The 21,901-nt window shown below is 38.4% G+C and overlaps 1 protein-coding gene across 2 annotated transcripts in view; it reads left to right on the top strand.

Moving 5' to 3' along the window:
* LOC122809327 (haloacid dehalogenase-like hydrolase domain-containing 5) overlaps positions 1-21,901 on the top strand; it is a 599,749-nt gene that overhangs the window by 499,473 nt on the left and 78,375 nt on the right. For both annotated transcript variants that reach the window (XM_044080729.1, XM_044080727.1), the window contains exon 6: positions 3,327-3,501. In XM_044080729.1, coding sequence (XP_043936664.1) covers positions 3,327-3,501 — 175 coding nt within the window. The remainder of the gene's footprint in view (positions 1-3,326; positions 3,502-21,901) is intronic.

Genomic DNA, 21,901 nt, shown 5'->3' with positions numbered 1-21,901 from the left:
GGGACTGATGTGAGTAGAGGTCTGAAAGATATGGGGAAGAGGAGAGTGCTGCAAACTTGTCAAGGTTCATAGCAATGTCCATGACCATAAGCATGTCATGGTACCATGATGGGTGTGGTTGCATTTTTGCCTAGATACTGCTGTTGTGTTCATACCTGGACCAAATCCTCTTCCCAAACATAGGCTACCAAACCAAGACATCTTAAGCCTTTCCAAAGGGCAAGGGCAACTGACAAGAGGAGGGCAAAGCTGCATACCTAAAATGATTTATGAGCAGGAACCACAAAGGGCATCACAATAAATATGGTAACCCTATAGTACTACAGTGAAGAGGAGGGGATGGCCCATGAGGAAGCATCCCTTTGCATCTTCAGCTAAGATCACCAACTGTTAGTCATCTCACAAGGAGGTACAGGTGGGTTCTGTCCTCTCCAGACTGCAGTCACCAAGGCCTACACTTGGGAAGGCTGTGAACTCTTCAGGAACATCCAAGGACAACTTCTGCCAGAAGGAATGCCCACTGAAAGAAAAACTGACAAAGCCTTGGTGAATACTCCATTATGCTCAATTCCAAAACAATGCACACAAGAATAAACCTAATCTAGGACAATAAAAGCAGTATGGAATGATGCTCCAAATGGCCTCTTCGCAGATAAGGGGGATTTAGGCCAACAGTCAGATAAAAACACTGTCCCTTTCTTTGTGGTGAGTAGGGAGGGAGGGAGAATGGCTGCCTCCTCACTATCCTCTTAAAAACAGAACAGTCTTTACTTCCCTTTGAGCAAAAGTCTGGGCTTGATGCAAAAATTCTACCATGATGAAGCCATTGACAGAGACAGAAGAAGCAAGAAGAATGAGACAAAATGCAGAACATGGACCAAGAAAAAGATGGTTGTCCCAGCTAAGACAGAGTCCTCCTAATGCCATCCCAGACAGGAGCTCAGGGCACAGTTAGGAGGCTAGCAAATACAATTCTATCTGTGCTCCCAGATGGTACAGAAGAAGAGGGACAGTGTAGGATGCTTAGCCCTGCTGTTTGTGTAAATATAAGACTTCCTGTTCTTTAATTAAGAATAGGTACTTACAGGAGGGGGAAATGGCTCCTTCACTGGGGAGGGGAACCTGCTTTCAGTTAAGGTCATCCAACAAATCCCAAAAGCCATTTGTTGGATGACCTGCTTTCAGTTAAGGTCATCCAACAAATCCCAAAAGCCTGTCCAAACAGCATTCCTTTCTTGAAGGGTACAACCAGAATTATTTCAGACAGAATACAATAGTGAAATCAGTCCTTGAGTGACAATGGCCTTAGCCATGACATTCTGTACATGCATATACCAAAGCCTACAGCCTTAGTCTTCGTATTCATGCAAACTAAATTACAGCCAGCTATCTGGGAGCCCACATGGACAGCTTTACACAGAATCTGGAAGAATGCTTCCTTAAGCTTAGGTAAGGAGAGGTCTCTGAGCTTTCCTTTTGTCATATTTATCTAGAAAGACTGAAATGCGTACAGATGAGACACATTATTAAGGACATTAAATCCCACCGGATGCCTTTTGAAAGTCTGCGGACCATAATTGTCATCCTTGGAACAGTGTGCTAGTATAAGTAAACAGCAGGGGTGCTGGAAATGCAGCCCACATCAGGATATGTGGGGGTCTTGTTACCCTGCAAACTGCTTTAGGTATTTGTCATCAAGTTTTGCAATTTTTTTGTCATGATTGCATTTACATTTTTAATGTGTCATGTCTTCCAGTATTGAACATTGCACTTCCAATTGAAAGCCACCATAGTAGAGTGATGTTGCCCTCAAGCTTCCAAGAATTCATCTTGAAAGTCTGGCTGCAAGGGGAGATCCCCAGGGGTTCTGATATCTCCTTATCTTGAAGGGTACCCAGGGAGGGGAGAAGAAAACCAAAACGTGGTAGGCCCTTATAACCCTTAAGGAATTCCTAATTAAGAGATTATGTGGAGTGGGGATGAAGGTCAAGGATCTGGAAGGCTCCCTGTCTTTGCTCATTTCACCACCAAGGACTTTGGTGCTGAAAGGGCCAGGGAAGTCTGAGGGAAAGAGTGCCCCATACTGGTAAGCAACCCAGAACAAGAGATCTCACACAAATTGACATGAGCATGGATAACTGAATGACATATATTGCTGAAGTAGACAAGAACACAGAAATAACTTTATGACTGCCAGAGGTAATGTGAGAGGTAGTGGTTTGTGCCAGACCTGCAGCTGACATGACATCAAAGTTCCTGTGGGTTACTTTACTCAGATGCATCTCAGTGTCCAACCATGAATCAAACAGGTTTCTGACATCTTGCACCTGCATCAGGGAGCTGGAGTAGGCTCAGCTGACATCTCCTCATTAGCTGAGAGTGGACCTGATTAGATGTCCTAGGAGAAAAGGAGAGGAATACTCAGTCCTGAGTATTCCTGATCCATGATTAGGTGACTCAAGAGAACAGTCCCAGAGATCATGCTGGACAGATCCAGGATAGGATCAGTTGACCAGAGACAGGTAATGCCTACACCATGAGCTGCAACCCTACTAGGTGAGAGTCATCAGCATACCTCTCCCATGAATTTGCTCTGACAATGCAATGGTGAACTGAATGAGCTTAAAGTCCTACTAATGGGAGTTGAAGTCCATCCCAGTAAGGAACTGGAGACAACACAAGAAACAGACAGCTCTAATCCTTGACCAGTCTCCCAGATTAAGTCACAGATAAAAAAAATTCTGTCCACCCCCCCTCAAGTCATCAGATCCATCTTTCAACCAGTCAAGCAATGACAGGTTGGAGGATGCCAACCAGGCAGGAAATGAATTCTCTACCACTAAGTGCAGAATTTATATTAATTTCAAAAAATCACAAAGATCTTAAAAGAAAAGGGGATATGAATGTAAACATTACCAAAGATTGAGAGTTGAACAATTTGAGCAGCAAAAAGAAAATTGGCAGGTACAGGGGATAATTAAAGTTGTGTAGATGACATCTGACGTAATAGCATGCACCATCACTGGTATCTGTCCTTTCCCATTTGCAATAATTGACAAAAAGATGTCAACTTCTGACTGGTGGAAAGGATGAACCTAATGGTAGGATACATTAATGAGGATCTTCACTATTAGATAATCAGAAGTTTAGAATTTGTTAGATTGACATCCTTCCCTACTAATAATAATGGCACCTAGCATGATAAGAAATACGCAGATCTAATGTAGTGAACATGCTACAGCAGCTGAAGAAAATGGAGAGCAGCGTTTTTTTTAACTTTTCATTTTCTTTCTTTCTTTTTTTTTCTTAAATGATTTTGGCCTCAGCCGTGATCCTGTTTGGTGAACCAGTCAGATGGGAAACAAACCTACAATTGATTATTGATGTCCTCTTGACCAATGGGACCCTGGACTGCACTTTTCGTACTGCACCATATCCACACATCCCTGTGTTAGCCTGCAACATGGATCTTTTGTGGCTGGCCGAAGCAGAAACTCCAAGGTATGAACTCGTTCCCTTTTTACTCTAAAGATGTTGCTACTTTATGAAAAGGAAAACAGTGTTTCACAAGTCAATATGAGGGTTTTCAAAATCAGGGGTAAAAACAGAAATCAGGCCTGCAGAGGTGAATCATCTCATGTTTAAAGAAATTTGAATGAAAAAAATGAAAACATGCATACATTTATGCTATGCAGTGCAATGAATACAAAAAGAATTAGTAAGATCCATGTGGTACTAAAAGAGAGAAAAGTCACTGTTGTAGAAGTAATTTAGACTTAGGCAAAGAAAAGTAGAGTAGGAGATATCATTCAACCCGGTTAAAGATGAACTGGTGAGAAGGACAAAACAGAGTAGGTGGCAGTACATGTGATTGAAGAGGAAATTAGGAGTAATGAGAATGTGAAATGATGAGATGTTTCTATGAACAGTGTTGTCACAGTGTATATACCAATGGACCCTAGAGAGGAAGATTGTGTGAGATCAAAAGACAAGTTCAGGATTTGGGCTAGGGAAAAGGAGATGAGTTTAAATGGGATAATATAAGAGTTTCATCTGTTAAGAAGAACTCTGCATTGCTAAAGGCTTTAGTAAAAGTAGAGTTTGAGCACAGAGAGAAAGAACCAATACTGAAAAAGAGCATTCTAGATGTGATTTTTTATTAAGGAAGAAGGAATAAGTGAGGAAAAAGGACTGGTGCTAGATCTGACGAACAGTGAGCATGAGTCATTCTGGTTCACAGGGGAGCACAACTTCTAACAGCTGGAAAGTCAGCTAAGAAACAATTCAGTTAATCCTCCTTGCCATTTTTTTCAGTCACTGAAAGCATGTGTATAAGGAGGCATAATTTATATCAAGGTTCCTCATTCTCAGAGTTGGCTATGTTTAGTAGTAGGGCTGTGTAGTGTGTCCTTCTCACATTCCGTGGCTAGCTTTAGATGACTTAAAAAGGATTTGTTAAGGACGATTGGTGAACAGGTTTAAAAACAGTTCTGTGTTAAAATTAATTTATGGTAGAAACAAAAAATTGGAATACAAGGTAACAGGTTACATGCAGCTAACCGATAGTGTTAAGTGCAACATAAGCAGATGGCAAGTGGTAGGTTTAGCAGTAGAACTTTAGTGTTGCATCAAAAAAGGAGCATGGAAAGGAATGTTTGAGCAAAAGGAATAAAGTAGGATGGAGGTGGAGGAGGCAGTCAACTTGAATGAGCTCCAAGGTGTCATGTTTTCTCACATCCAAGAATAGGGTATTTAAAAGTAGTATATGGGGTCTAAAAAGAGTATGTCAAGAAGTTAGGAAGAGTGCAAATAGGGCAGTAAGCAATGCTGAAGCAATACTAGAAAGGAAGTATAAAAAGGTTAAAGAGGGACATTGATGTTTTTTAGATATATAAGTAAAAGGATGAGAAGTTCTGACAGTACTACAAGAAAGGAAAATAATACAAAATAGAAAAGCATGCAGAACAACTGAAATAACACATTCTCTTACTATTCACTAAAGAGAAGGTAGAAAGGGGTTAGGCAGGGGGTTGAATGTAAAAATAAATAGGGGCAGATAGAATAAGACTTGTAAGGTTGGTTGGACAAAGAGGAGACTAAAACCCAGGAAACAGGTAAGCTGCCATGTATAGTGCTACAGGACGTGTCTGGACTACTGGATGCTGCATATGGATTAGAATGTATAAACTATTCCTAACGGCTTAAGGAGTTCCACACTGACTTACAGGTGGCTTTAGCAATACATATACAGGAAGCAGGGTCTGAAAATGATTGAAGATACTTTAAGCCAGTCACCATTCTGTTAGTTGTATAGGGAAGGCAGTGGAGACATTCCTCAGGACATTTCATGCATACTTTCTCCTTGATAAGATTATAACAAAAGCTAGGCTTAAATCTGTGTTTAAAAGGTATGATACATTCATTCCACATTTTAACATGCGATTCTGTAAATATCATGCATTGTTTAACCAAGAATGACATTTCTGTTAATTATAATAAGTATAAACAATGACGACGAGTAAATGGACTAAATAAGAATGTGATATACTGAAATACTTGACTAATAATAACCGAATTCTCACTTAATTGGCTGAAGGGGGTAATACTATGGCCAGAAAAAATAGAAAAGATATGTACTTCATTCTTTTGAGCAAGACCGGTCTTGGGCAAGGGTTTAGAAAAGTGTTTTCTTCAAGAAAAGAATGACACCAAACTGTTTGTTAAAAAAATTGGATCTTCTTTTTCTACTGCCTGGCTGAGGTCCATAAAAAGTATTGACATCCTCCTAGCAGACCATTTGTTTCAGGGGTTGAGCGAGGTCTGGAATGCATTAGTTTTATGTTGGATAGATTTTTGCAGCCATTTGTAACATTTGTGCTTTCTTACCTCCATGGCAGAACTAATTTGTTTGGAGAAACTTAGAACTGTTAAATGGCAAAAAGAATATTGGTTAATTACAATGGACAGCACTAATCTGTACACTAGTATCGACCATTAATAATGTTTTGAGCCTATCTTGTATTATAGTGGTCTCCTTGGATGTGAACTTTATTGTTGAATTAATCAGACTTTGTTTGGGAAAAAAAAAATATATATATATATATATATATATATATATATATATATATATATATATATATGGGTCTACTTCATTTGATCGAAAGACCATTTGACCTAAACCCATTTGATCGAAATTTCAGTTGATCGAAAACCAGTATTCAAGGCATAAAACTGTGATTTGTCCCCCTCCCCAGTGTCGTGCAACCCTAGAGTTGGTATTTATAGTTAGGGAGGTATGGGGATGCAGCCCCCCACATTGGGGGGTGTGGGGGGTGAGGGCCCCACCTAGTTTCCTTTAAAAGAAGAAAATAAAACAAAAAGTACAGATTTTAAACGAAAATAGGTGGGGGGCTTTGCCCCCACACCCCCCTAACTATATATACCAACTCCAGGGTCGCACGACATTGGGGAGGGAGACAAATCCCTGTTATTTGCCTTGAATACTGGTTTTCAATCAAATGAACTTTCGATCAAATGGGTTTAGGTCAAATGGTCTTTCGATCAAATGAAGTAGACCCATTTATATATATATATATATATATATATATATATATATATATATATATATATAGCTGTTTGATAACCAGCCTTTTCTTCAACTAAAGGGTATGACTATAAGGGAGAAGTCTGCCCCCAGCTATGCTAGTTTGTTCATAGGATGGTTTGAGCCTGTCCTGAGGTATGCGGTACTTCAGGAAAAAGTGGTTGCCTTTTGCAGTATATAGACAACTTTTTTATTTTAAAGAGGACACTGAAACATTTATAATCTTTTTTTAAGAAAATGTGCAATAGCTGATATGAATTGTGTTAACCTATAATATTAGTAAAAATTTAAATAGAATATCTGAATGATATGTTGTATATCATAACTTAGAATAGCAGATTAAAATCAACCCTACAGAGTAAACACACAGGAGCCAACTTTTTCCTTTGTGTAAAGAGTTCACACCCCAGACATTCAGTTAACTCACTACTATATCAGGTGTATCTGAGGGCATGTAGAGTCTGTTTAGATGAAACTGAATTCCAACATGCTGCTGGGCAGTTTACTAACAGACTTCATTAGAAGAGTTATTCTGTGGAAATGTTAAATAAATCTAGTCATAGGACTGATTACCTTACTACTTTCTGTGATAGTTTCATTAGGAAGTACCATCCCTGGTAGACAACAATTACTGACATATATTTTGTTACTAGGTTTACTTGCCAGATACAGAATATCATCAGGATTATCAGAAATCATCAGTGTGTTACTAACAAATGATATTCGTAATAAGAAATTATCTGTCATCCTTAACGTGTCATATAGGAAATGCCCCAGTTTATGTGATAAACTGGCACACAGACTTTATCTCCTTATATTCTTATGTGTCTGTGGAAGTTAACATGTTTAATGGTGGCTGTCCTGGTTGCTTCATTTGTACATAGAGGGATTCAAATGCAACACATCGGATTCATGGAAAATTCATGCATAATTTGTTACAGTATAATTGCCAAGCAGTTCAAGTTCTTTATTGTTTGAAATGTTCCTGTAATGTTCCTTTCCAAGGTTTTATTTTAGACAGAACAAGTCACCCACGTACATCAAAGAAATGGACAGGAACTGAATTTTTTAGTATGTATGTATGCAGAACTTAAGGAGCAACTACATCAGGACATATCTCACCTCTTGTACCAGAAAGAGGCCACTTTTATTTTTAGATATGGTGTCTTACAACCCGTAATGCTGAATAATGAACTATGTATGCATTATTGTTATAATTATATTTATTCACATTAAAGTTATGTTTTGATATGCACACAAACACATAGGTTCATAGGTTGGTAGTAGGCTATCAGCCCTAGGGCCTATACAAGCCTAGCCATAACAATTCCCTGGATATTTCTTCCCACAATATTTACTTCCCTGGACCCCTGTCTAGCAGGGTGACTGAAGTGATCCCCAGGGTGAATTTCCTATCTCCCATCCAATCGTCAAGGTTCCTTTTGAAGATGACCAAGGAGGCACTCTGCTTGACATGTATGGGCAGTCTACATACACATGTAGACACATACATATGAGTTTATATATATATATATCTATATATATATATATATATATATATATATATATATGTGTGTGTGTGTGTGTGTGTGTATGTATATATATATATATATATATATATATATATATATATATATATATATATATATACACACACGTTTCATCAACTGCAATGATAAATACATCAAAAACTAAGTATATGAGATTTGGGAGACATAAACTGAAAGGTGAATATTTAATACAGCACACACTGATTGAAACTGTAGACTCATTTAAGGACCTGGGTATATGGGTAGATTCAGCTATGAGTTTTTCTAATTATATCAACCAATTGGCTAATGATAGTTATAGAACTATAGGTTGTATAAAAAGATTTATAAAGTCTAAGAAATCAAACATAATGAAGTCATTGTTTGTTAGTTACATTAGACCCAAACTTGAGTATGGAATAACAATATGGAAACCCTACAGGAAAACAAGCATGAATAAACTGGAAAGAGTACAGCAGAAATATACTAAGGGCATCCATGGATGTGAAAATCTAAGTTATTATGAAAGACTAAAATATCTGAACTTGTACAGTATCTCTTATTATTTAAGAGGAGATCTTATTCAGGTATATAGGGCATTTAGGGACAACTACCTCTGGGAATGTTTGGGGTTATCAAAAACTACTAGAGAATCATCAGATAACCTACATAAAAGATTCTACAGAAATGAGAAGTGTACTAACTGGTTCTCTGACAGAGTAGCTGATGCTTGGAACTGACTGCCAAATTACATTAAAGCAAGTACTAGTTTAGATATTTTTAAGAACAGCCTGGACATTTATTATGGGAACACGTGTTTTGGTATATTGGCAAGCTAGAAGGGCATTAATGCCTGTGCTTGAAACATTTGTATGTATGCATGTATGTAGGTATGTATGTATGTATGTATGTATGTATGTATGTATGTAAGCTACAAGGTATCACAAAAAACAATTGAGAACGATGTATGTGCCACACAACTACTTCAGTGTCACCTGAGCCATTGCATAAAACCACTTAAAACAGCTATGCAGTAACTCTGCACTACCTATCATTGCCACTATCATCACCAAAAACAAAGCACTTGCATGTTGTGCTGAAAATACAATATAAGAAGCTAAACTGAAGACAATACAACATTGTTCTAGTAAAAGAAAAGCACGCCTTCACAAACTCTCCAGGCACTCAGTATTAAAGACTCACAACTCTAGACATAGTGCCAACATAACTAACATCTTTTACATAAGTGGTTTTGCCACCAACATCCCTTGACATGAGGGCTCTGTCCCCACCACCCCTTACTTATTTATATTTATTCCAAGGTCTCACAACCATGCCAAAGTGTAACACCTGTATTTATTGCAGTCAACAGTATGTGACTCAGTTACGGTATGAATCATTGTATGCAGCACTCTACAGATCTTGTAGTAAAATCTGGACTTGACTAAAGCAATTCTCAACAAAATGAGCTGCATATATATATATATATATATAGATATATATAGATATATATATATATATATATATATATATATATATATATATACACATATGGATTCCCTTTAGAAGACCAAACGTCCATATAATCGAACCTTACTTTGCTAAGACGAAAACAGTTTAACTTTTTTTTGCCAAACAGTGGTAAGTAAACATTTGGTCAACATGGTGAACTTTGCCATTTTCCCCACTGTAGTGCGATCTCAGAGTTAGTATATTTAGTTGGGGGGTGCGGGTTTGACATACTACAGTGTGTTTTTTTGGTGTAATGTTGGTCAAGTGTTAATTTACCATTGCAAAAATGTTCTGTTCAGCAAAACAAAGTTTCACTGTTTTAATATCAGCGAAGTAAGGTTCGATTATATGGATGTTCAGTTTTCTGAAGGTGAATATGTACATGTGTGCTTAGATATATATATATATATATATATATATATATATATATATATATATATATATATATATATATATATATATATGTGTGTGTGTGTGTGTGTGTGTGTGTGTGTGTGTGTGTGTGTGTATAGATACTTGTTATTTCTTTAATATATTCGTGCTTTTCAGAATTTAGACACTGTGGGGGCTTCAGTATCACATTTTAATACCTACGTTTATATTTATTGCTGACTTTTAGTTGCAGTCTTTTTAGAACTCTTACATAAAGCTGTTCTTGATGATGTTCCCCTTAGGTAAATTGTCTCACTTTTTAGCTTGTAAACTTGTACTTCCTTCCAGTTTCCATTTTTGCATATGTTCTTCGCTTTAATTTGTGTAATGAATTTAGTAATTAAGCATGTTAATTAGTCTTTGGTTGGTATATACACACACACACACACACACAGATATATATATATATATATATATATATATATATATATATATATATATATATATATATATATATATATATCTTAACCAATTTTTTGAGGTTATGTCTGACTTGTTTCAATTGTTTAAACTGTGGAATTGTTATAGTTTTTATTGTGTTACTTTTGAAGTGTGTAAAATTATTGTTCTTAAAATGTATTTGTAATGCTTTGGAGCTTTTCTCTCTGGGCTTCTGATGAAAATGGGTACCTACCCAGTTGGACTTTCCAAGAAATAAATTATCAATAAATAAATAAAATAACTGGGAAGAGAAGTTGCAATAGTTTTAACCCCATAGGCATTTATTTACTGTGGTGTTAGTTTGCTGGACAATAATAAAGATATTTTTAATGTAACCTGATTTTTAATTTCTGTTTTTTCCCTAGGTGTATTTTTTTCCATTTATGAATACCAGAATGTGTTATTTTCTGTTTCTGGAAATAAGTTATACTTTGATCTGTGTGTATCTGCTAGAGTTAAAAGTACACTTCAGTTTTCCATCTAATCCTAAAGTGCATGTCTAGTCACCTCTGGGAGTTTATTGTGCTACTTTGTACCTTAGTGCTCTGGCCCTTTATTGAGCACCATAGTGCATTCTGTAATACTCAGAAAACCTAGATGAAACAACTTAAGGGTTGTAACAATTCCTCAATAGAATCTACATATAATTGGAAAATTGTAACTGTACAAGAAGGCTTCAGGAATTATAATTATATGCTTTTGTTTGTTTTGAGGTTTCTTAGAGATGACCCCTGCGTGGTCTGTAAGGCAATGTCTCACCTTGTTGTAGCTGAAAGTCTATGTATGTGGTGCATTGTTGGGGAAGCTTATATCAGCTCAGAGAACCTAGTAGTAAAAATAAATTAGTAACAGAAAAAAATATAGAAACACTAGACCCATCATATAGAGCAACTGCTCTAATCCTAGATATGTATACTATTCAATTATCTCTGTAATATACTATTATGTATTGACTAAACTTAGAAAATAAATGCTCAGCAGCTAGGCAGTCCTACACCTTCTCCTTGAGCTCTTCCAACTTCTTCCTGATTCCACCTTTCTTCCAGACTTTTATCTAACCAAACATGTACAGTACTGCGACCCAGCAGTAATCTCTTTCCCATTTAACTTTTCCACCTTTCTTCCAGTTTTTGACCCTATCTAACCAAGTTTATACAGTTCTACTGCATAAGAATAATCTCTTTCACCACTTAATTACTGTTACACTTTTCTCTATAAACCCTGCTCTCTCACTCTTTTTCATAATTCCTCCCAGGACCCCAACTTTATTTTCACCCACTGCTTGGTACTACCATATTCTGTGATCTAGTCCTCTTTTCTTTTGTGATATACTTTCTCATTCTTTTTTCTTTTATGATATACTTTCTTAAATCTGCTCTTGAATCACATCCTAGATATCTACCACAGTACTTGCTATATCATTTGTGATGCTTTTCTAGAGGAACTATTATATTTCTCTTTGTGTCTGGAAGAACTGTTATATTTCTCTCTGTGTTTTGCAAACTGTAATGTATTGTATTGTTTTCTACTTAACAATGTTGCCCATAGTATTGCATTTTTCTTTGATAAGCTTTTTTCTCCAGGCCTCTGCTGAAAAGAGGCTTTTCACTCAGTCAGACTTTCCTGGTAATCAAAAGACAAATAAAAGGGAAAAAAATACATAAATAAAACATAATATGCATTGTGTAATGCCTTCCAGTGTTATGGAAGAACAATATAAGTATACATATGAAAAGTAAAAAGTATCAGTTATTGTGTAGTGTTATACCCCCAACGAAGTTGGTGCATGCCTGGGTGTTCCCCATGGTGATTGACATGTTATGGGGTGTGGTGGTATTATTAATGGACAGGCTGTCAATGAATGCCAGGCATTTGTCCTGCGCCATGAAAACATCCTAATACATATATTTTTTTTAATTTACACTAACAACTATTATATGTACATGGACTTACCTGTCAAACTATAATACACTTATCTTTCTTTTGTAAATATACAGCAAGTGCAGTTATATATACATTCCTGTAAATATATCTTCCTGTAAAACTGTAATACTCTGTTTGCTTCCATTCCTTTCTAATTAGTATTGCTATGTTAGTGACAGGGATGAAAAGCCAGAAAGTTTAAAATACTGGCTTTAATTTTGGATTTGGACAGCACAGTATGGATGTGTTTATGTTACATTTTATTTTTCTGTAACAGGTGGCACTCCTGCTTCATTTGCTTCTTTTCCATTTTAGTTATTAATACTGTTATTGACAGTGGTATGACGTGAAGCAAAATGTTTTTTAACAGTTCGCTGTCCGGCTCAGTTGGCTTACGCTTGTTTATAATTTGTTTTACTTTGTGGTAAGGGGGAATGATATGAAGCAAATATGTCTTTTCTTATGTTATATTTTGTTTTAAATTGGTGACACTTCAGCTCTGTTCATGATAGGTGTTTTGGGTGTGTTTCAGTGACATTGCTGGTGCCCATGTGGGCCCAGTTAGCTGCAATGTGGGTGGGGTTTACCACTGCGCATCTTGAGGGTATTACACTACACAGTAAACAGAATGGTCTTACTGCAGTCAAGCTTATTCATCATCTCTAGATTATAATCTTGATAAACTGAAACTATGAACCCAAAGTTTCATAAAGCCATGATGTTGTCTTATACATTAAGGCTTAAGGTAAAGTCAAAACTGCAGTTGCTAAAAGTGTAGAAATTTTGTGTAAGGTAAATGGAGTGCATGGACAATGCACATTTTAGCCGTCCTAATGAAATGCATGTATTTATTTATTATTTAATTATTTTTCTGTTTTATTTCTCTCCCCCAACCATCCCCCTGTGCAGCTTCCAGCTGTTCCCCTGACTTCTGTGCCCACTATGCCTAAGATCCCCCAGTTGGCCCTTATTGGATATCCCCTGATTTAAACCTTCATTATGTGGGACCCCTAACTCCTGGGGGAGTTGACTTCTATGGTAACTCAGTTGTAGCTGCAGAGATCAAGTGATCTAAAATTGAGCCATAGATGCAGAACCAGGAGCCATCGTACAGATGTCAGTCATAACATTAAGAGGGGCTAGTCCAGTGACTTCAAGATATTATCACTGCAGTCTGTAATCTGAGGCAATTACCTTTAAGGCACATGAAGTCCACTAGTGGGCCAACAAACATTGAGTTTCCTCAGGCCTTCCCCCAGGGTCGGAGAGCTGGCTATTGGCCTCTTCATCCTACTTCCCGGCTAGCCCTAGCAGTGGGTTGAGTCCACTACCAGACTGGGGTAACCAATGGCACAGATGGATCCCCTACCCTTGCATTATTAGGTGGTATCTTAGTGAAATGTAAGGCAGAGGAGTCCTATTCACTGAGGATCCTCTCTTACAGTATGCATTTCCCAGGATGGAAGATATTTTTCACCCCTAACTGGGAGAAGTAGACATTACGTGGCACAAACTTATTATCATATGAAGCTGTGTGAAGATTTGAAACAACTTTTGACCATTTAGACACATAAAACACTACTTGGGTATAATATACTGGTGCATGAAGTGGCACCTTCACTGGCTATAAGACAAAAGGCATTGGACCAAATATTACATTGAATTCCAAACATGCAGTGCAACCTGGAAACATGTTGGTAAGAGGTTACAACCACAAATACCATTTGAGCAATTAAAAATGAGTTATATGCAGGCTAAGAGAGTGTGGACTCAGAGTCAGCATGTGTAAGTGTAATACTAATTTAAGTGGACTGAAGAAATAACTATATAAAGTGGTGGTTGTGCCAAAAGCATCCCATCCTAAAAATATCTCACGATTGCAGCCCTACCTTCTACTGATAAGTTACTATCAGTTCCTTTTGAATTGCTCTTAATGAATACCTTGTTACAGAGTAGCTCAGTACTGGAATGAATGCACTGTTACAGAGGGCAGTTAAGATCATTTTCAGATCAGATGAAATATTGTTACTGCCATTTTAATTTCTCCAAGTCTTTTGGGTTTCTAATACCATGACAGGAATGGACCCCATTCCTAAGTCAAAGTATGATTAAAGTTCATGAAATTAGTATTGTTTCACTCTTTGATGTTAGCCAAAAGTGCTCTTCACAGCACCCCCAATGTGCCCAGTAATGACTCCTTCTGCAATTCGTATGGTGTTACGTGAATTGGTAACATATCTAAATATGACTGTAAATTCTTTTTTATAAGACCAGTTACTCCTACTACTATTGGAACTGTCTGGGCATCTTTCTTCCACATGGCTCTCATTTCTGCCTGCAGATCGAGGTATTTTATGACTTTGTGTCTCTCTGTATGCAAGGCACTGTAGTCACTAGGTGTGACGATTTCAATGATCAATGCTACTTTTGTCTTCTTTTCTTGGACCACTATATCCGGTTTTCTAGCATCTATCTTTTGGACTGTTGGTATTGGGTGATCCCATGTGATGTAAACATCATCATTTTCTATGATTCTCTGTGGCTCATGTTTCCAGTGATTTTCAGCCACTTTGATACCATAATGTTTGCACAATCTCCAGTGTAACAATCTCGCCACATTATTATGCCTTTCAGTATACAGTCCCAGTGTGTGACTGTTTCCAATTCGGATCCACAAAACCTACATATATCTGTTTCTCCCATATGTTCAGTAGACTTAGTAAACCAACGTGTATGTAACCCACTATCTTGGGCTGCCAATATTAACCTTTCATTTCTTGATGTAAATTCACCTCTCCTTAACCATTCCTGCGTTCATTCTTCACCAATATGAGGCTCTTCCAGAAGTTTTCTATACTTGCAACTATATTTATGTTTTTTCCACATTTCTTGCCTTCTCATCTGATCCTTCACCTTATATTCTTTCTTTTGTTTTTTAGCACATTCAGTTGCTGCCTGATTTTTATCCACTTCTGGTTTGATTTCCATTCCTGCTTGACGTCGATATGCTTCTGCTAAATTAAGCCATATTGTTACAGTATGACTCATCAGCTGTGCAGCTATGCCTGTAGATCTGGAACATGATACCTCATCTTATGGAACTGAGCCCAAGTGCAGAAGTACAATGTCTGTATGACAAATATGTGGCTCCATAGTGGGATTGCCTGAGAAATTTCAGTCCAGCATACTAGAAACAATCCACAAAGGGCATCTTGGTACAGGAAAATGAAATCACTAGCAAGGAGTTGCATGTGGTGGCCTGGCTTATGCAGTCAAGTTAAAGTCCATTTTTCACAAGTGTGGATTAAGTCAGAGCAAGTATACCACCTGTAACACCACTGCACTCTCAGAAGTGGCCAGCACTGCCATTGCATTGCATACACACAGATTTTGTAGGCCCTTTTCTCAGCAGTGCATTTTTAATAATAGTGTTTGCTCATTCCAAGTGAAGTCTGAAGTGTTCTGTATGGAAGCACCTGTTTAAAATTCAATTTTAAGGGCAATATTCATAACAAATAGGTTGCAAGAACAGGCTACATACATACAAATATTTCATGCACAGGCAATAATGGTCGTCTAGCCTGCCAATATACCAAAACAGCTGTTCCTCCCATAATAAGTATCCAGGCTGTTCTTAGAAATGCTAACAGTGTAATTTGGTAGTCTATTCCATTCACCAGCTACTCTCTCAGAGAAACAATTAATACACTCCTCATTCCTACAGAACCTTCTACATAGGTTGTCTGATGATTCTCTGCTATTTTTGATAACCCCAGACATTCCCAGAAGTAGTTGTCTTTAAATACCCTATTTACCTGAATAAGGTCTTCTGTTAAATATCTGTGTGATAAGCTGCACAAGTTCATATATTTTAGACATTCATAATAGCTTAAATTTTCACATCCATGGATGCTTTTTGTATAATTCCACTGTATTCTTTCCAGTTTACTCATGCTTGTTTTATGATAATGTTTCTATATATTATTCCATACTCAGGTTTGAATCTAACATAACTAAAAAAAACAATAACTTTACATGCACACATACATACAAATATTTCAAGCACAGGCATTAATGCCCTTCTAACTTGCCAATATACCAAAACACTTGTTCCCATAATAAGTGTCCAGGCAATTCTTAAAAATATCTAAACTAGTACTTGCTTTTATGTAATTTGGTAGTCTGTTTCATGCATCAGCTACTCTGTCAGAGAACTAATTAGTACACTTCTCATTTGTATAGAATCTTCTACATAGGTTGTCTGATTATTGTCTAATACTTTTTGATATCCCCAAACATTCCCAGAAGCAGTTGTCTCTAAATGCCCTATATACTTGAATAAGATCTCCTCTTAGATATCTGTAAGAGATACTGCACAAGTTACAGATATTTTAGTCTTTCATAACTTAAATTTTCACATCCATGGATGCCCTTGGTATATTTTCGCTGTGCTATTTCCAGTTTACTCATGCTTGTTTTCTTATAGGGTTTCTATATTGTTATTCCATACTCAAGTTTGGGTCTAATGTAACTAACAAACAATGACTTCATTTTTGATTTCCTAGAAATTACAAATCTTTTATACAACCTATAGTTCTATAACTGTCATTAACCAATTGGTTGATATGATTAGAAAAACTCATAGCTGAATCTACCCATATACACAGGTCCTTAAATGAGTTTACAGTTTCAATCACTGTGCACTATATTAAATATTAACCTTATAATTTATGTCTCCCAAATCTCATATGCTTAGTTTTTGATGTATTTATCAGCATATTATTCTCCTTTGCCCAAATGGTCAATTTAGTCAAGTTATTTTGCAGATATGACTTATCTGTAACACATGTAATTAGTTTACCCAATTTCAGGTCATCTGCATATAGACAGTAGAACACCTCAGATAAAAAAGTTAGGTTTGAAAGATACAATCTAAACAAGTAAGGGCCTAGGATAGAGCCCTGTGGAACACCCTGTCTCTAACCAAGGATTTCACCTGTCCAGTTGCTGTATGATACTTGCCATGTGCTATTTGTAAGCCATGTAGCTATCCATCTTATCAAGAGTACATCAATACCTAGTTGTACTAATTTATTGATCAGTGTTTTGTGTATGACTCTGTCAAATGCTGAAGTTAAATCTATAGAAATTACGTCACAGCACAATTTTTCATTCACAGCAGTTATATTGTTATAAAACATCATGTTACAGGTGTTAATAGAGCTGTTTTCAACATATGCATGCTGATATATGGTATCAAGTCAAAGCCTATCCAGATGTTCTTCATGTTTCACTGTTGCAGTCATCACATTTGGGTTATCTGCCTGCAAGTAGCCCTCAGCCGGCCTGAATACCAGAGTCTTGGGATTTCTGCGTCGTATGCTGTTGCTTCTTCCATGACGTCAGGTCATCAGGGGTATAAAACATGCAGCCAGTGCCATTACCCCAGTCTTTCTTGCTGTGCGGTGCCTGAAGCAGAAGCAGTTCACAAGTGCCAGTTAGCCGACTCCTGAAATTTTCATTTTCGAGTTTCAGACCTGAAGTCATCAAAAAGATAAGTACCCCATTGGGTATCCTTTTTTCTTGCTCCCACTGATGTCAGAAAAAATTAATAATTGTGTTGCCTGTGGGAAGCAAATACCTCATAGAGATTTTCATTCTTACTGCGTCACCTGTTAAGGCCCAGACCACGACGTCCCTCATTGTCGGTTTTGTGCCTTGTTCAATGCCTGAACTATTCATCGTCAGGCTATTTTTGTAGCTCAGTACTTTAGTTTTTGATCTCCATACTCCGAAATGGCTTCATTAAGCCATCCGACTACCGATCTTCTGAAAAAACATAAGGATAAAGACAGAGACAGACCACACAGGTCCAAAACTGCCAACAACGCTTCCGTTAAGCTAGTTGCCAGTCTGCCGGTACTCAGTGAGGTGCTTTTGCAGCCCCTGATACCCGCTTCTACAGATTTGCAGGCCTCTGCTGAGACCCATTTAGAGTCCAGTATGCCACGAGATGCTTCTTCAGCTATGGAACCAGCGGATGTCTCTACCTTGGCTGGGTCCAGAGCTGCTGTGCAAGCACTGGCTTCTGTGGGGGTATTCAGGCCTATGGATTTTCATATCAAACCAACGACTTTGTTTCAAGCTAAAAATACCGAATTCCTCAGGCCTAAAGCTCACACTACGCCTAGAAAACCGATGACCAAAGCACATTCTCAGGCTCACATGCCCCAAAAATAAATGCTTAGAATGGCTGAAGACCTTATTACCTTAATTAGGAGAAGCCAGCCTTCCCACTCTAAGAAACCTAGAACTGATTTTCCTTCTGATTCTTCTGATCAGGAATCTGATATCTCTATTCCTTCTGACTACCAGGATTTACCCTTATCTACTTATGAGGATTCTGATGCAGAGGATTCCATTCCCTCTGCTTCCCCTCCAGAAGATTTCTCTTTTGTTGAAACCTTGCATACCCTTAGGGAACATTTCCGCTGGGAAATCCAGGACTATTCTCAGTCCAAAAAGAGACTTAGGGAATTCTTAAACCTGCCTCAGCACATGCCTCTAGCTATCCCTCCTGTTCTGGAAATTGTAGATGATGTTTTCTTGGAATCCAGCCTTACCCCAGACACTTTGCTCCCAGGAAACCTGACAGGTACTACAGAGTACCTGACTCTCACAAATTCCTTTTCAAGAATCCTACTGCAGATCCAGAGACCATTTCCCAAGAACCTAAAAGCATTAACGCTACTACTGCCAAAAATCCTACCCCTTCTGACAGGGATTCTAGGGCTTTAGATAGATGGGGTAAGAAGGTATAAACCTCTACTACTCTGGCCATTAGGGCTTTAAATTGCCAGTTTCATATGTTAAAGTATCAGCAACATATTATGGGACTAATTAAACAGAAAATGATTTCACAAACCACGATATTCGGACACCAACTAATCCACAAGAAATCCGCTAGACCACTGAGTTCCTCTGTACAAAAAGACTTTATTCAGATAAAACGCTTGTTTAAAAACACTTTTCGTTCGACAGAATCATTGGACTTCTTCAGACAAAAGAAAAACATTTGATACCATTCAAATCACATTTAAATAACCTCTGTCATGTCACCTGATTAACAAGTGAAACATTTTAAAGTTACAAATACTTTTAAATTTTAAGCGTTTTATCTGAATAAAGTCTTTTTGTACAGAGGAAGTCAGTGGTCTAGCGGATTTCTTGTAAACAGAAAATGATGTTGATTCCTAACTGTGCTGAACACAAAGATTTACAAGAGTTAATGCATTCTGCTGACCAAGTTGGTAAACATACTTTGCAATGTGGTTTTGATGCTTTAGAAGCATCTTTCAGGGCTGCTGTCACTGGGTCTGTACTTAGAAGGCATGCTTGGCTTAAGGAACAAAACTTGTCAGATCATGTTAAAGCCAAATTGCTGGATGCACCCTTAAACCAAGAGCGCCTTTTTGGCAACAAAGCAGAAGAAGTCCTTAAAAGAATGGAGGAAAAAGTTAAATCTATGCAAACTGTTAAATATTTCTTACAAGTACAGCCACCTAGATTCAGTAGGCATTGGCCTTCAAAGAACTGGTCCTTTCCAGTTCATTCCAGGCCTTCTCAGTCCAAACCCAGGAGCAGCAGACCACCAAGACTTCCAAGTGGATGGCCAGACCTCCCTCCAAACCAGTGGACGGAGACCCAAAAACAAGTGCTCTCTCTCTCTCCTCAGCATCAAGGCTATTCAACCTGTCCCAGCAGAACAAAGGGGACAAGGTTTCTAATCAAGAATGTTCCTGGTTCCCAGAAAAGAAAACTCCTGGCATTCTATCCTGGACCTGTCTATCCTCAACACCTTTTTGGTAGTTCCAAAATTCAAAATACTAACTCTTCAACAGCTTCTTTCTATGCTAGCCAAGGATGCCTGGCTGGCAACCCTAGATTTAAAAGAAGCTTATCTGCACATCCCAATCAGGGAATCATGCAGGAAATACCTACGCTTTAGGGCAGACTCCATGCACTATCAGTTCTCTGCACTTCCCTTTGGCTTATCTACTGCGCCCAGGGTATACACAATGTGCCTAGCACCAGCCATTGCATTTTGCGGGCAGAGAAATATTCAGATTTACCCATATTTGGATGATTGCCTGATTCAGGCAGAAAGTCAGGATTTGCTATTACAGCACCTGGCATTTGTAAAGAGACTTCGAACTTCACTGGGATACACCATCAACAAAAAGAAATCACGCCTATTACCCTACCAACAGATTGTATTCCTGGGAGCAAGCTTGAACACAACTTCCCAGATGGCATTCCTCACTACAGAAAAACATGTTTATCTGACAACCTACTTCAGCCTACTGGCCACAAAAACCTAGCTATCTGCAAGGAAAATCCTGCAAGCCCTGGGGTTCATAGCCTCTCGCATTCTGCTAATTCCATATGCAAGACTGCATATGAGGAAACTTCAATGGTATCTAAAAAGGCTATGGTATCAACATTCTCAGGACCTGGAAACAATGATTCCTATCATTCCTTTCCTAAGAGCAGAGTTCCTTTGGTGGGCAGAGGCCTGCTACCACAACAAGGGACTCCCTTTCACTCTACCCCCTGCCACCCAAACCCTAACAACAGATGCATCAGACTATGCATGGGGGGCTCAGATGGCAGGGCAGTGCATTCAGGGCAAATGGAACCCAAAACAGATGTACCTGCATATCAATCAAAAAGAAATGTTAGCTGTACAGAATGCTCTGACAGCCTTCAAAGACCTTATACTCCCCGGACAACTTGGTAAAGACAAACAACACCACAGTTATGTGGTACATAAACAAGCAGGGGGGGACCCATTCCTACCCACTCCACAGACTAGCCATGGCTCTTTGGAACACAGCCTTGAGCAACCAAGTGAACCTTCAAGCTCAATTCCTGCCGGGTAAACTAAATTCACTGGCAGACGACTTAAGCAGAAGTCTCATGGATCCATACGAATGGAAACTGGAACCCAAAATATTCAAGCTCTTGAGGAACAAATGGGGGACACCAGAGATAGACCTGTTTGCCTCCCCTCAGAACTACCAAGTGAACAAATTCTGCACCAGAACTCTCCACAGTCAATCTTGGAAAGTGGATGCCCTGTCCTTTACCTGGGAAGACCTCTCAGTTTATGCCTTCCCTCCTATGCCTCTCCTCTTGAAGGTCCTTCTAAAGATCAAACAGGATAAGCCAAGGACAATACTGATTGCACTGGACTGGCCATGCCAGCACTGGTACCCCCTTTTGTGCAGTCTGACAGTGCTACAACCATGGCACCTGCCTCAGATCCCTTCCCTGCTGTCCCAGCAGGTGGGCCAGATTCTGCACCCTCAGCTTCAAACCCTGAATCTTGCAGCCTGGCTAATTCCCTGAGCTCACCTCTAGCAACCCTCAGTAAGCAGGTGATGGATGTCATTCTTGA

The sequence above is a fragment of the Protopterus annectens genome, chromosome 8.part0 (genome assembly GCF_019279795.1).
Source record: "Protopterus annectens isolate FY-2018-M chromosome 8.part0, PAN1.0, whole genome shotgun sequence".
NCBI lineage: Eukaryota > Metazoa > Chordata > Ceratodontiformes > Protopteridae > Protopterus > Protopterus annectens.
This window is presented reverse-complemented; position numbering and strand designations above follow the sequence as displayed.